Raw genomic sequence first — 17,336 nt, 5'->3', positions numbered from 1 at the left:
GTATGGCGCGGATCACCGAGTTATATCACGCTTACGAAGAATTCAATGATGAGCTCGCGTTATTAGACTCGCCCGACGATGAATTCGCGAACGTACAAGAACGATATTATTTGTTAGCGGCCAAAATAGAGAAAATTATAAATCCGAACAAGTCATCGTCTGACGCAATCGCCGGGCCCTCAAACATCATCGTAGCCACCGAGACCACGACAAACACTGCGCCTATAAAAAGAAAAATAAAGTTACCGGAAACCGCTTTGCCGACTTTCGACGGCCGATATGAAGAATGGCTGGCGTTCAAAAATGCGTTCCTTGAAATGATAGACGTGCGAACAGATCTTGCCGACACCGAAAAATTGCAATATTTGAAATCCGCGTTAAAGGGTGATGCAGCCAATAAAGTCAAGCGTTTAACTATCGAAGGCGCGAGCTATAGCAAAGCGTGGGAATTATTAACACGGGCGTACGAAGCGAAACGAATCTTGGTTTCACGTCATCTCTCAATGCTAAGAGAGTTACCCGCGTTAGAGAAAGAAACGACGGATGGCTTATCTAGACTTGCCGACGACGCGCAACAACATGTCGCATCACTAAACGCGCTGGGGGTTAGTGTAGGATCCGAGGTTCTAGTAAATTGGCTAGAAAGCAAGCTTCCAAAAATTACTGCCGAGAAATGGGAAGAAACGTTGGATCGAGACGAATTTCCCAAGATAGACGAACTATACGAATTCTTATATCGAACCGCAGCTCGTGTTTCCAAACGCGTCCGAACAGAGATCACTAGACGAGATGACGATAAATCATCACCGGCCGGAAAAAGGGCGCAAATCGGGAACAAAGCATTCGTGGTCAGCAAAGTAAACAATTGCGCTGCTTGCAAAATCCATCAACACCCATTATTCAAATGCGATAAATTCAGACAATTAGATGTGCCTAAACGAATCGAGGTGGTAAAAAGGGCCAAGCTATGCTACAACTGCATGCGGTCACATTTGGGGAAAACGTGTAATTATACAAGTTGCACTATTTGCCAAAGGCGGCATAATACGCTGTTGCACCTTGAGAAAAAAACAAACACGGAAGTTTCGAGCGCGACCGACTCGAAAACGGCAAAAAACGAATGACTATCGGAAGGATCGGGCGGCGGTACCATATGTCTGGCGGCAATTTCGCCCGCCTTTGTTCCGCAATTGATGACAACCGCGATAATATTTATACAAGATTGTGACTCTAACCGGATAAGATGTCGGGCGTTATTAGACACAGGCGCTACAGCTAATTTCATCTCTATAAACTTCGCGAAACGTTTAAAGCTTCCCATATCTCCATGCACAATATCAGTCGGCGCGATCGATTATATGAGCACGAAAACCAAAGGCGCGGTTCGGATAATCATTCAATCACGACATGATAAGTTCGCTAAAGAGTTAACATGTTTGATCGTTCCTACGATCTCGGATTTGGTCCCGTTCGAAGTTTTCTCGCGAAAGAATATAAAATTACCCGAAGGTATTACCCTCGCCGACCCAGAATTTCACGTTCCGCGCCCGATAGATTTACTGATTGGATCTAGCACGACGCTATCATTGCTTTCTACCGGTCAAGTCGACTTATCAAATAGAAACCGCGATCTGTATTTGCAGAATACTCGACTCGGTTGGATCATAGCCGGCGGAGTCACGACCGGAAATAATTATATAAAGGGTCATCTATGTTCACTAACGGATTTAGAATCGCAAATGGCTAAATTTTGGGCTACCGAGGAAATAACAGATAATTCGTCGAGATCGATCGCAGCACACGATAGTGAAACGCATTTTTTAGAAAACGTTATCCGCAATAACGACGGACGATACGTTGTTCGATTGCCATTCCGCAACAAAGAAAGACAACTCGGAAATTCAAGAAACGTCGCACTTAAACGTTTTTATTCTCTCGAACGTAAACTGGAATTGAATCCAGAATTAAAGACAGCCTACACACAAATCTTTGAAGAGTATTTAAATTTAAACCAAATGACTTTGATTAATGATCCAAGTGACGACGGATTTTACATGCCACATCATGCGGTAATAAAGGCGACGAGTGACACCACACGAGTCCGCGTAGTTTTTGACGCATCCGCAAAATCAGAGATCGGTATGTCATTGAACGATCTGTTATTGATCGGGCCCACGATACAAGATAACTTATTTGCACATTTGATTCGATTTCGCATATTTAAAATCGTACTCAACGCCGATATAGAAAAAATGTACCGACAAATATGGCTACACGAGGACGATCAAAGATATCAACGCGTATTGTGGCGCTATAACAATGAAATCCGTACCTTCCAACTTAATACCATTACATTCGGAGTAGCATCATCGCCATTTCTTGCCATCCGTACGGTTCACAAGTTAGCGGACGACGACGGTGATAGGTTTCCCGACGCGGCACGCTTACTCAAAACGCACTTGTACGTCGATGACTTGCTCACCGGAACAGATACCGTCGAAGAAGCGCGCAGATTACGAGACGAAGTAATCGCGTTACTTGCTCGGGGTGGCTTTAACATACGTCAATGGGCCTCCAACGACAGGCGCGTCATCGAAGATCTAAATCCCGACGCTATAAATTCGAATCTTGACTTTGACAAAACCAACTCTCTGAAAATGCTAGGAGTAGCGTGGGATGCGCGGAATGACGCGTTACATTATTCAGTTCGCAAAATCAACCACGTCGAAAGGTTCACAAAGCGAATGGTCGTCGCGGAGATAGCTAAGATGTTTGACCCATTAGGCGTGATAGGACCGGTGACATTGTTTGCCAAAAGAATAATGCAAGATTTATGGAAATCTAAGATAGGATGGGACGAACACATACCACCTAGCATACAATCTACGTGGACGGAATTTATGTCACAGTTAGAGATTATCAACGATCTATCTATCAATCGCGCGGTAGTAATTCCCGAACATAATGACATCCAAATTCACGGGTTTTGCGACGCGAGCAAGGTAGGGTATGGCGCGTGTCTCTATATACGTTCCAAAAATCAAAATGATAGAGTACATTGCCGTCTATTATGCGCCAAAAATAGAGTCGCCCCATTAAAATCCGTGACGATACCGCGCCTTGAACTATGCGGAGCGCTTTTACTAGCCAAATTATACGGCGAGGTACGTAAGGCGGCGGAACTTAACCCAGATAAAGTTATATTATGGAGCGATTCAATGATCACCCTACATTGGATAAGAACGTCACCTCATAGTTTGAAAACATACGTATCCCATCGCGTTGCTCAAATCCAGGAAATCACGGAGCCTCAAATTTGGCGACACGTCAATTCAAAGGACAATCCGGCCGACGCCCTTTCGCGAGGTCAGATGCCGGGTGCTCTACTAAATAATCAGCATTGGTTCTCGGGTCCGTCGTGGTTAATAAAGAACGAAAATGAATGGCCTCAGGACTGTATGAAACCGATTGAAATACCGGAAATGAAGGGGAATAAGTGTTTAAGCACTGATATTAGTAACAAAGACATTTTACAAAAATACTCCTCGTACACTAAAACGTTACGAATTGTGGCGCTATGTTTACGTTTTCGACGAAAAAACGCGTATCAGGGACCACTATGCGCCCGAGAAATAGAAGAAGCGGAGATAAGAGTAATGAAAATCGTTCAGGCCTCTCGTTTCGCATCCGAGTTGAAAAAACTTACCAACAAACAAACAGCAAACAAAAAAATTGCCTCATTAGATCCATTTATCGATCAACACGGTCTAATTCGCGTCGGGGGACGTCTCAGAAAATCGAATTTGACATTCGCGCAGAAACATCCCATTTTAATTCCAAATAATCACTTCCTAACAGATCTTATTATCAAAGAAACACATGAAAGATATTTTCACTCGGGCATTCAAACAACGTTATATACTATCAGACAGAAATTCTGGCTACTCGACGGTAGAAATCAAGTCCGCAAAATAGTGCGTTCATGTATTCGCTGCTTCCGTTTTAATGCCAATGCAATTAGATACAAAATGGGCGATTTACCAAAATCTCGCGTAACCGAAGCGATTCCATTTGCCAATACAGGGGTCGACTTCTGCGGCCCATTCTACATTAAAGAGAAAAAATACAGAAATCGGAATCGTATCAAGACATACGTTTGCGTATTTGTGTGTATGGTCGTCAAGGCGGTGCATCTTGAAGTGGTCAGCGACTTGACCACAGAAGGATTTCTAGCCGCGTTGAGACGATTCGTATCTAGGCGAGGTATTCCAACACACATCTTCTCTGATAATGGAACCAACTTCATCGGTGCGAGCAATCATTTAAGAGAATTATACATCCTTTTTAACTCCGACGAGCATAAAGATCGGGTTAATCGATTCGCAATCGATCACAGAATAACGTGGCACTTCATACCTCCCATCGCTCCACATTTCGGCGGCTTATGGGAGTCAACAGTAAAGCGATTTAAACACCACTATAAACGCGTTGTCGGTGACCTTTTATTCACTTTCGAAGAATTAAATACATTTACAACAGAAATCGAAGGAATCTTAAATTCAAGACCTATCTCCTATCTCTCATCCGATCCAAATGATCCTATAATTTTATCACCCGCACATTGTATGATCGGTAAACCAATTATGAACATGCCTGAACATGATTACTCGTCTGTCCCAGCTGCACGCCTATCCACCTGGCAACATCTATCAAAGGTACGTCAGGACTTCTGGACCCGATGGAGCCAAGAATATCTCAGTGAACTACAAACGCGACATAAATGGAACAAAGAGGAAAGGAATATCGAAGTCGGAACGATCGTTCTTCTCAAGGAGAAAAACCTGCCGTGTTCGCAATGGGCCATGGGCAGGATCACAGAAATACATCCTGGCGAAGACGGAGTGGTGCGAGCCGCCACCATTAAGACGAGCGCTGGAATCCTGAAACGGACAACGAAATGTTTGTGTCCGCTTCCACTCGAACAATAGCACTCGAACTCTATGTATCGTTAGCGAGCGAATTTATAATCCGTAAGATTAATTGATCGTCATACTCTCAATGGGGGGAGTATGTTCCGTCGAGATCCTTCGCTAAGCTCGCCGAGCGAGCGTGACGGATCATGTCTCGATTGGTCGCCGTCGGCCAATCGAGACGCGACGTCGAAACAATAACGATTGGCCCACGCGAGGATCGCGGATCCATATAAATATGGGTTAAGAAGCGTCAGAGATCAGATAGCTTCCCTTTGTAGCAATAGTCAGTACTGACATAGGAGCCGAGTCTCCAGTGCATCGAAATATCGTTAGCAATACAAGAAGCCGAGTCTTCTTTACAAACGTTGAAACAAGGAGAGACCGTAGTCTCTTCATGTATATACGAACATCTATTCATCAATAAATTCTCCACATTCTACGCAAGTGAGTTCTATTTGTGTCAATTCGCCGAACCCTGGTCAACCAACGATCCCTACGCAACACAGTTTCTTCATCCAAACCTTTCCCTCCCCCCTCTCACGTAAAACCTTTTCTACCATCTCCTACCATCCCTTTTCCATCCCCTAATCCGTGCATTCCTCCCATATATGTTCCCATGTTTCCTCTCACCATCCACATATCCTACACTTTCTTCTTCCTCTTTCCAGTATCTACCTCCTCTCATACCGTCTTCTAACCTAAACCTCGCAATCCTTTTCCATCTTTCCTCCTTCCAATCCCTCTTCAAATACTCCGGCACTCCCTTCCCCTTCATTCTGTTGTACCATTTGTTGAATCTCGAGCTTCTAATTCTTTCCCTCCTTTCCTCTTTTTGCCACCTGAGGTGTCCTCTCTATTGCTACCTCCTCTTCCCCCCTTAACTCTCCCTCTTCACTCAACTTTTCTATCTCCTTGATATTCCAACTCTTTTCTTCGCAGAAACTTCTTCTTTCTTCCTCCCATTTTCCCATCACCTTTACCTCCTTTGCTCTACCTCTTATCTCCTCCCAACACAACTTTGCCAACTCTTCTACTCCTCCTTCTGCCAGTTTCTTTTTATAATTCCATATCCTTATTCCTGCCCTTCCCCTTAATTTCTCCCTCTGCATCTCCTCCTTTAACATGTACCCTGGTGTGTACCTTCCCATCCCTATTACCCATTTCAAATATCTGTCCTGTGTCCTCTCTACCCTTCCTCTTACTTTCCACCCCCAAATTTCTGCACCATAGCTAACCACCGTCCACACAAACCTATCAAATAACCACATTCTTCTAGCCCAGTATTTTCCAAATTTCCTCTTTCCTATTCCCCATACTCTCTCATTACCAGCGCTCCTTTTTTGTCTCTCTCTCCTCTATATGCTCTTTCTGTCCCCCATTTGCCATTATCATGTACCCCAAAAATTTATACTTTTCACTTGCTCTATTTTATTTCCTTTCCATTTCCATATTACCTTTTTCTGTCTCCCACCTCCTTTTTTACACCTCAACACTTTTGTTTTCTTCACATTTACCTTTAATCTTTTCTGTTCTACATATCTTTCTAATGTTTCTATTAACCCTTTTATCCCTGCTTCGTCCTCTGCCACCACCGTCACATCATCCGCATACGCCAGAGAATAGACTTTTGTAACAACGCATGCAGACAGCATACGTTATTCCCGGTGAACACCAGCCGGAGGCCGCTGTTCGGCTTTAAAAAACAGAAGGCGCTCGCGCCTACCTAAACGCTGCCACAGTGACGTCGCCGCTAAGGGCCGAGGAAGGCCGTTAGCACGAGGCAGACCCGTGCACGATACAAGACCACGCGCACGGGCAACACCGACCAGCCGCCGGAAGAAATCCCCACGGAAAGCGCGTCTGTACCAGCAGCCGCGGAGGAATAAAATCCCGAGATAAAATCTCGAAGAAGAGCGAGTACACACGGAAACGACCGAGCGCGCGAGCCAGGAGGTATAAAAGGCCTCCGCTCGGGCACTCAGCATCCATTCTGCCACCTCGATTCCGAAACTCCTCTGGCCGAACAAGTGGTAAAGGTTTTTTACCACTGTCGAGGTACTCGACAGAGCCGACGTTCGAAAGAACATAGCTTCCGTCTACAAACCACCCCAGAGACCAAACGGCGGTAAAGATTCTTTGCCGCCACCAAGGTACTTGGTGGCTCCGAACAATCCCAGCCAGAATAAGCCCCGCGACTTCACGCCGGCTATTAAGCCGAGAAACGGAAGACCGTGCTCCGAACACGAGTTGTCAGGCATTTAAACGCCGTGCTAACTCACGCGTTCGCGGTCGGCGCGCCTCGCGCCCCACCGCATACCAGCGCAACTACGCCACGAAGCTCGACCAGCCGAAATTCGCGGAAAACCGACCTCGCTTCTAGGGATCCCGTTCGGCTCCACGGCCAAGGCCGTTTGTAAATAGACTGTATATAATCCGCCGTTCCAAGTTATTGTACTCTTTTCCGCACGTCGTTTTCAATAATACCGCGATCTCTAAATGTAAATGTGCTGTGTCACACTGCGTCATTGTATTACCGCAAATTACACTTGTACCGAAATATAAATCTGTCGATCCGCGCTCGGCGTCGTTTCTCTCGATCACGGCAGCGTAGCTCAATTGTATCGCGTACACGTCTTCGCAATAAACTCACACGCAGCCTGACCAACCAACGAGCATTTTCTCCCTCTCGCCTCGAACCTATTGCGTTAGCCGAACCGCGAGCTAAACTCGCGCACAGCAAAAACGGAATAACGGTTGTTACACTTTTCTTTCCTTCACCTTTACTCCCCCCAACCGCCCTTTTCTAACTCCTCATCCAAATCCGCTAGCAGTAGTGTAAACATGTATAGGCTAAACGGATATCCATGTCTCACTCCTCTACCTGTCCAAAAGTTTCCCCCCTTTCTTTCTCCCACTCTTACTCTACTTATTGTCTCCTCCAAAACTTTCTTATACCTCACCACCAGACTCTCTTTCACTTCCTTCCTCCTCATTGTCTGTACCAGTATCTCCCTATCCACCGAGTCAAACGCTGCTTTCATATCCACGAACATAACTACTATTTTGCCTTTCGTTTCCGCTATTTTCTTATTTATTAGATAATTTAACTCGTATATGTAGTCTATCGTTCCTACCCTTTTCCTGAACCCTGTTTGACTCAGTGGTAATATCACTTCATTCTCCACTTCTTCCTTCAATCTCTCCGCCAAAACCACCGCGTACACTTTATACGCCGTTTGCGTAAGCGTAACCCTTCTATATAGTCTTCTACCTTTTCCCCTTCCCCCCTTTTCACTATCGGTACCACTATCCCCTCTCTCCAACTTTCCGGCCATTTCTCTCCCTTCCACACTCTATTACATATCTCCCAAAGCCATTTCCTTATTTCTTTTCCCCCGTATATTCATACTTCATTCATAATCCCATCCCCTCCTGCTGCTTTTCTCTTCTTTAATTTCATTATCGCCCTACCAATTTCCTCTCTACTAATCTCTTCTTCCTCCTCTACCTTTCTCCCCATTACCTTCCCTCTTATCCTCCATTCTACTCCCCCTAGAACCTCTTTAAAGTGTTTTTCCCACTCCCCCATTTCAATCCCTTCCCTGACTCTCTTTCTCTTCCTCCTTCCTTTATTCACTATCTTTCACACATCCTTTTCGGATGATATTTCTTCTATTTCCCTGTTCCATCTTTCCCTCTCCTTTTTTTTCTTCTCACAATGTTCCCTCTACCTCCTTCTCATTTTTTTATATTTTTTTCCTTCTCCCCCTTTCTCACTCCACCTTTTTAATTCCTCCATAACCTCTTTTTTCCTATCCCTACATTCCTCGTCCCACCATCCTCTCCGTTCTTTCTTCTATTTTTTCTTTACTTTCTCTAATGCCACTTCTATTCTTCTCTTCATTTTTCTCCAAACCTTCCCTACCCCCTTACCGTCATTATCCCTCTTCCCAAAGTATTCCTCAAATTTCTTTTTTCCTTTCTCCGCCTAAACCCCCCTTTTTCCTCTTCCTTTCCTTTTTCCGGTCCTCTCTTCCATCCGACCTCCTCCCTCAACATATACTGTTATTGGATGATGGTCGGAGTCCACTCAATCCTTCATCTTCATCTTTTCCACTTTCTTTCTTGTCTCCTCATTTTGAATCACGTAATCTATTACGGTCTACCCTTTTTTTTTACAGAGAGGAAATGCGTTATCGCATACCCCAGGCCTTGGGGTTATGTGGGGCTCTCCCCCGCCGGCGACGTGCCGGCGAGGGCCTACCCACTAAAACCTCTCCGGGTGTCCTGCCCTGGTCCATAACTGGGGGACTCCGGGAACGCGTGCAGCATACTTCCGGAGCCCCCCGGACCCAGTCGGCTAGTTGGGGCCGATTTGTCTCGCCAGGGGCGCCTTATCTGCCCTAGGTCGGGGGAGTGGGACACCGTCCCTCCCCCGCCTCTTCCCCTGTTGGTTTTGGGGATACAGGCCCGGGGGTCCGGCCCCCGCCGGATGGTTCCCGGGCCTAGCTGCACCATTGGTGCAAGCTCCTATGCTCTCGTGGGGAGGGAACACTTGCCTCACTCCCCTCCCCCCTGCGAGGCTAGGAGGGTTACCTCTTCCAACTGGAAAGGGACCCTTCCCCCGATGTCACTGGGGGTTAGCATCGCCGGGAGCCGAACTTGGCGTGAACTGCCTCGCCCTGCTTCGGGTCCCATATGCAGGGCCTTAGGCAGGGGAGACAGGAGGCTCGTCCTCCTTGTTGTCGTTGGGGAGGTCGACGTCGCTTTCCCCCTCCTCCTCGATGGTTTGGAGGGAGGGGGGTGCAGCGCCGGCGATCCTTCTCCGCTTTCTGCGGGGGCCCCCGCCATCGGGGGGGCCAGACCGGTCTCTTGGAGGGCGGGGATCCTCGCCTCCACCGTTCCTACGGGGGTTGGGTCGGCGACGTCGTTGCCTGCCGCCCCCCCCCCTGGGTATTCCTCCTCTCTGCCTCTCCCTGGCAGTCTCGGCCACCTCCTTCTGTAACATAACCTGTTCGCAGAAGGAGGCAACCGCCTTCCAACAACTCTCCCTGAGGACCATCTTAGCAACGTTGGCCTTCAGGGAGAGGTCTTCCCCAACTTCGTTTTTAAGGACTCCGCGCAGCTCGTCCCACGCTGAGCAATGCTCCAGCGTGTGCTGCGCAGAGTCCACCTCCGCCTCGCAATGGTGGAAGCGCGCTGTCGGCTCCTTCCTTATTCGACACAGGTACTCACCGAAACAACCGTGTCCGGTGAACACCTGCGTCATCCGATAGGATAGACCGCCTCATGGGCGGTCCACCCACTCCTCCAGGTGGGGGAGGACGGCCTCCAGAACCCGGGTGCCCACTGTCGCGGGTTTTCGATGAGGTGGTCTCACCATACCTCGATTGCCCGCCGACGGGCTCTCTCTCTCGGTCCCTCCCTTCCCTCCTGTATACGTCCATTCCCCTTCCTCATCCCCCTTTACGCTTCCATTCAATATCGTCCAATCCTCTTCCTCATCCCCCTTTACGCTTCCATTCAACATCGACCCAATTCTCCTATATAACCACATAGTTTTTTTCCTTCTCTATTTACTTTTTCATCCTTCGAGCTCCTCCTTCCCTGTTCTACCCCTCCCTTTTCATCTTCACCTACTCTTTCCCCTTCTCTCCCCGTCTTAGCATTGAAATCCCCCCCCCTCTTAACACCCTCACCCCTTTCTCTCTATCCACTATCCACTCTCTCAGCTGCCCCATTTTTTCTTGTAAATCTCCGTTCACATACACTCCTATTAGCCTCCACCACTCTCCCCCTAAATTTACTTTTACTGCTTATAAAACCCTTCTCTTTTCTGTCCTCACCATCCTTTTCTCTCCTTATCCCTTCCTTTATCCTCATAATCATTTTTCCCATTGCCCTCCCTTTCTTACTCTTCCTTGCCGCCTCTTGCACTTCCCATACGTATCCTTTTGGCAGCCATTTTCGAACTTTTCCCATCCCTTCTTCTGTAACCAAGTCTCACTCAGGAACATCACATCTCATTCTTTTAGTCTCTCCCTGAAATCCTTCTCTTTGTTTTCCATGCCTGCCACATTCTAAAAGCCTATCTTATACTTTTTACCATTTTCTTTTTTTTATTCCTCCTCTTTTTCCTATGCTTCTCATTTTCTATGTTTCCTTCTTCCCCCCCCCCTCCCTCTCCCACTATCCTACTAAAAATCCCTTTTCTCTTTTTCCACCCCTCTTCTATCCTCCCTTTCCATTCTTTTGCTTCTTTCCCGTGCCATTCCCTCAACTCATCCTTAATCTCATCCCATATCCATAATTTCTCTTCAATATTTTCATATATACTACTCTTACCTTCCTACCTTCCCTCCTTATCGTTTCCGCTTCCTTCCTTATCCACCGCTCTATCCTTCTCTCTTTTTTTGTCAAATCATCTACTATCCATTCCCTTCTTTCCCTCAGCTTCGCTTTTCCTTTCATCACTTCTATTTTCTCCCCTACACTCGCTAATCTTACCCATACCATTTCCCTTCCCTCCTTATTCTTCTTTATACTCCTTATCCCTTCCACTCTCGCTGTTTCCCCCGTCGGCCCCACTATCTCTTCTATCTCTTTTCTTAACCCTTTTATTCCTTTCTCCTTTGCTTTCCCTCCTTTTATGATTATATTTCTCTTCCTGTTTTCCCTTCTCCTCTTTTCCCCTTCTAACTCTATTCTCTTCTTCCTTTCTTCTAATTCCTTCATTTTTCCCCTTCTCTCTATCTGCTTTACCTTTTTCTCTTTCTTTTCCTCACCACCTTCCTCTTTTTCCTCCCTTTCCCTACCTTTCTCAATCTCTTCCACTCTTTTCTCTAAACTGTCTAATTTTTTCCTCATATCTTTCATCCACTCCTTCATCTCTGCTTTAGACCTCCTTCACCTCTTTTAATTCCGCGTTAATTTCCTTAAAACTCTTCCTCACCTCCCTTAATATCTCACTCAACCCCCGTTTTTCTTGCTTTTCCGGCTGCTTTTTCGGCTGTTTTTTCAGCTGTTTTTCCGGCGATCTCAATACCTTTATACTTTTCTTAAAAATATCTGTCTGTAATGCATCTATTTCCTTCCTTTCCTCTCCTCTCTTAAACGCATCTATCAGCGACAGATTATATACTCTATCCCTTATCAAACCTTCTGTTTTGCTCGGTCTTTCCATCTTCCTCTTTTCTTCCCCTTTCTCCTCCTTCACTTCCCTTTCCCTCTCCTTTTCTTCCTCCTTTCCTTCTTCTTTTCCTTCCTCCATCTCGTCTTTCTTCTATCCTGCCAATTTTCCTATTTAAGAGTTTATTTACTTGCAGTCGGGTTAAAAAAAAATTTTTTTTTGAAATATTTTATTTATTTTTTTTTATTTGTTTATTTAAATAAAATTTAAATGAAAACATTTTTAATTAAGTAATCTATTTTGCAGTTCTAGAAAATATTTACTAAAAAATATAACTCTTTATATTTAAGATGATTACACTTTTAATCTAAGAAAACAATTTAATCAAGTTTACTAATATTTTTAGCTTATCTATAAAATCATTATATAATTATAGCAAATGTGATAATACAATATCATATATTAAGATAATATATTGGTTACTCGAAAGTTACTCCAATTCAAAATTTTCCGCAACTGCACTTACTCTCTCCTGCTATGCTTCTTACTTCTACCGCCCGATGTCGCTACCTTTCCTCTTTTCTGCTTCCTCTCTACTCTCTATATCTGCTCTCTCGTCTAATCTTCAAATCCCGTCACAATCCTACTATCATTCCTGTCTCACTATTCCCTTACCCCCGCCCTTTACCCTTATTTACCCTCCATCACCAGCCTCTTCCCTTTCCCTTCACCTCCTCGTACTGCACCACGTCTCACCTTATCCCCTAACACCTGCTTATCAATCGCACTTTCCACACACACGTCAATTACTCTCGCTACTGATAACAGAAGTCCAATTACAATATTCTAATTTTATGTAAATAATGATTGTCAAAATTAACTTTTATTTTAACTTAAATTAATTTAATCTTAACGAATCTTTAACTGACAAGGGGAGGACCAAGTGAGAGACCCTGGGGTTTTGATCCCAATTTTTTTAGTTATTCCGGAGACGAAAGAAAAGTTTACATCTCTTGGCGTTTCATCGAATAGGCCTTAGTTTCGAAATAATAAATTTGTGAAAATTGGCCATACCGCGGCGTGCCATATGAGCCTTCCCGGTAAGTGTTCTCGCAACCAGTGCAGTTGGCTCCGTGCGTTAGGTGCTTGCTTCACAATCGTAAGATTCGCGTTCGCTCCCGGATGTGTGCAATATTTTTGTTTCTTTTTTTTTAAAAAATGTATTTATTTATCTTGATGATATTAATATAGTATGCAAATTTCTAAAATAGAAAATTTAATTTAATATCATTTTCTAAACTTCAATTTAAATTTAATTTGAAGGGAATTTGAATTCAAGTAATAATATTTGAAATAATAAATAGCTAATAATAATAATAATAATATGTAAGTTATTTGAAATGGATGACATATAAAGGCAACGTATCTAAATTTTTAAATTGTTTAATTTAAAATTTAATTGGAAATAATATTAACAGTATTTTAAAGTTCTAGTTTTGAAAATAATTAATCGTAAAAAAAGAATAATAAACAAACATCTGATTGTGAATGTGAATGTAAATGACTACATACCTGCAAGGGGATTAAAAACCTCTCGTTTATTTACCATTTTATATCCGCTTTTTTTTACCAGTGTTAAATTTAAACAATTTGAAAATTTAGATACGTTGCCTTTATATGTTATCCATTTCAAATCACTTATATATTATTATTATTATTACCTATTTATTATTTCAAATATTACTTGAATTCAAATTCCCTTCAAATTAAATTTAAATTAAAGTTTAGAAAATGATATTAAATTAAATTTTTTATTTTAGAAATTTGCATACTATATTAATACCATCCAGATAAATAAATACATTTATTAAATAAAAAAAAATATTGCACACATCCGGGAGCAAACCCGGATCTTACGATTGTGAAGCAAGCACCTAACGCACGGAGTCGACTGCACTAGTTGCGAGAACAGTTACCGGAAAGGCTCATATGGCGCGCCGCGGTATGGCCAATTTTCACAAAATTATTTCAAAACTAAAACCTATTCGATGAGTCGGGAGACGTAAACTTTTTTTCGTCTCCAGAATAACTAAAAAAATTGGGATCAAAATCCCAGAGTCTCTCACCTGGTCCTTCCCTTGTGAGTTAATATTTCATTTATATAACTTTTAACATAACTAAATTAATTTTATGTACCATCAACTCTAACCTAATTTAGTTAAAAAAATTTATTAACTTTCCAAAACCTAGTAATAATATGGGTTATATGTAATACTGAAGTCTATTCAGTTGTGAACAAGAACATAAAGTACTAAAGAAGATAATTCATTGTGTAATCTATATGTTGATGCAATCCGTATATATTATTAATTCAACAGAGATTGAGAATAATTTTATAACTTACAAATAAGTAATAGAATGGAAATTATGTTATCTATTAATTAAATATTTTTGTAATTTAAAACTTATCCATGTATTGTTCTTTTTCTTTACGTCATTTTTCTTTAATTTATCCTATTAAAAATTAGTTTATTGAAATATAACTTTTATTTCATTGTTTGTTTAACTTTATTTAATATTTTCTTATTTCTAAATTGTTAAGATATATTATAATTATTTTTCAAATTGTCAATTTCAGTTGTTAAAAGAAAATTTTTTGACTATGGAAAACAAAAAAAAGAAAATCAAATTGAAGTATTAACTAGTAAGAAAAACAAAAGTAAAATAAATATAAATTCTTTTTTTCTACACCATCTTTTGTTCGACATCCTAGTTGAGAGAATATTTTTTGTAATAGATTTTTTACGCGGTAATAGAAAAAAACGTTATGTTAGTATCACTAATATAAAAAATAACTTGTCAATTTAATTATGAGATATTATTTATTTTGATTCAATCTAAAAATTATGTTTGAAACCAAAAGCAATAGCACATAATTTAAAAATTAGAAATTTTATGTATCTTTTATTCTATAATATATTTTATTATTACTACCGTCAGTTATAACAGATTATTTTTCTGTCAGAAATAACATAAATGTCTACATGTAAAAACGACTTTGATATTATTACTAAATTATATTAACCTATAAAATTTGAATATTTAAAAGCACCTTTATTAATATGCACATATACAATAACCTACATGACCGTTTAACCAACTTTATTAATTAACTTTAAACGTTTCAAATTTAAAAATTATAATATAATATTTTGGAATTGAGATTTTCGAAGAAAACAAAAATAATCCGTTTTATCCGAAACTTCATTGAATTTACACATTACATTGCGGTAGACAAATAATAATTTCAATTTTAAGTTAATAAAATGTATATCGTTTCTTTTATTTATCCGATTATTTATGATAACAATAATAATCGTAATGGTTGTATTTTGAAATTTACTGTAAGTACTGAAAATCTATAGTATATGCAACGTAAAATATAGATGTACTGCACTTGCAGTGAATTTCGAAACGCAGCCAATATAAATCTCATCCTTTCTTTAAACTTACTATATAAAGTACTCTAAAACTTACTATATAAAGTACTCTAAAATAATCAATGCATATATTTAAAGTCCTCAAAGTAATCATTTGTCCATATATCTGTTATTAGTTGTTATACACTGAGTACATGTAAAATACACAAATCAATGATCAATTAGACATCATATGCACTTATCTTAATTTTAGGTCCCTGAAGCAATCAATCTGCACACACACACGCACAAACGCGCACACACACACACACACACACACACACGCACACGCACACGCTCACGCACACGCACACGCTCACACACACGCTCACGCACATACATACATACATACATACATACGTGTGCGTGTTCGTGTGCGTGTGCGTGTGCGTGCACACACACACACACACACACACACACACACACACACACACACATATGTATATATATATATATAGGGTGTCCGGGAACTAGGGAATCTACCGTTTTGAGAATATAAAGAAGATGAAAAGGGACAAAAAAGTCTTATACCATTTTGCGATATTTGCTATAATTATTGATTTATAAAATAAAACGTCTAAGCCAATGTGGGGTGACGCTGCGCCATCGCGCCTAGCTTGTAGGCAACGGCGCGCGGCGCTAAAAGTGACACGTTATTGTCTAAATTGGCACAGGGCGACGGTTTGAATTCGTCTCACCACACTGTACATACACTGCAAAAATCAAACGTGTTATTTTAGCTAAAGCTTCTCCTTACACATTTGATAAATAACACATTTGATTTTTGTAGAGTATGTACACGCGGTGCGGCGGATTCAGACTGTCGCGCCGTGCAAATTCAAACAACGACGCATCACCTGTCCCGCGCCGCTGCCTACGAGCTAGGCGCGATGGCGCGGTATCACCGCACATTGGCTTAGACGTTTTATTTTATAACTTGATAGTTATTGCGAATATCGCAAAATAGTATAAACTTTCTTGTCCCTTTCCATCTTTTCTTTATTCTCAAGGTAGGTTTCCTAGTTCCCGGACACCCTGTGTGTATGTACAATATATATATATATATATATATATATATATATATATATAACACCCTATATATATATATATATATATATATATATATAGATATATATGAGTTTGAGAATATATATATATATATATATATATTCTCGAACTCATGCGTACATACGTACATTTAATCCCACGCCGCAGACACTCAATCACGCATGTCGAAATCTCTTTTCATTAAAATAAACTTTTCTATTTTTCTAATTTCATAATCATTAAATAATTAACCTTCCCAAATTTTTTTTTTCACAATCAAATAAATTGTGTTTCTGAGCATGTTATTCACACGACTCAGGGATACGACTGGTGACAGCTGCTTTTCTCTTTAAAACCAATCAAAAATTGCGTCCCGGATTCAAATTCCACAAACCGCGGACGTAACAATTGGAAATTTTATCCCAACATTCCTTTGATCCTTAAGCTAATATATTAACTATATTAATTTTTTGATTATTCTTTTTAGAACGTGGTTGTCCTGCAGCTGTGTTACGCATGTGGGATTCGTTAACGTCCGCCCCACGTGAGTTTTGTGGTGTTAAAGATCCCGATGCTAAGTGGAGTTTTCTGTCGGAGGATAATAATATGCGACTCAGGTTTGTCACATTTTTTATATTGCACAGAAAAATTACAAATACATTGCAGAACTATTTTATTGCAAGATTACAAGATTGCAAAACCGTTATG

At 41.6% G+C, this 17,336-nt stretch overlaps 1 protein-coding gene across 13 annotated transcripts in view; it reads left to right on the top strand.

The window, feature by feature from the left end:
- Window positions 1–17,336, top strand: part of LOC105199486 (bone morphogenetic protein 1) — an 899,375-nt gene that overhangs the window by 370,831 nt on the left and 511,208 nt on the right. For all 13 annotated transcript variants that reach the window (XR_005574951.1, XR_005574952.1, XM_039450099.1 and 10 more), the window contains one exon: window positions 17,116–17,245. Coding sequence is in view for 11 of the 13 variants with exons in the window: in XM_039450099.1 (XP_039306033.1) it covers window positions 17,116–17,245 (130 nt within the window). In the remaining 2 variants the exon portion in view is untranslated. The remainder of the gene's footprint in view (window positions 1–17,115; window positions 17,246–17,336) is intronic.

The sequence above is a fragment of the Solenopsis invicta genome, chromosome 5 (genome assembly GCF_016802725.1).
Source record: "Solenopsis invicta isolate M01_SB chromosome 5, UNIL_Sinv_3.0, whole genome shotgun sequence".
In the NCBI taxonomy this organism is placed as follows: domain Eukaryota; kingdom Metazoa; phylum Arthropoda; class Insecta; order Hymenoptera; family Formicidae; genus Solenopsis; species Solenopsis invicta.
The sequence above is the reverse complement of the archived record's forward strand: the minus strand, read 5'-3'. Positions and strand labels throughout refer to the sequence as shown.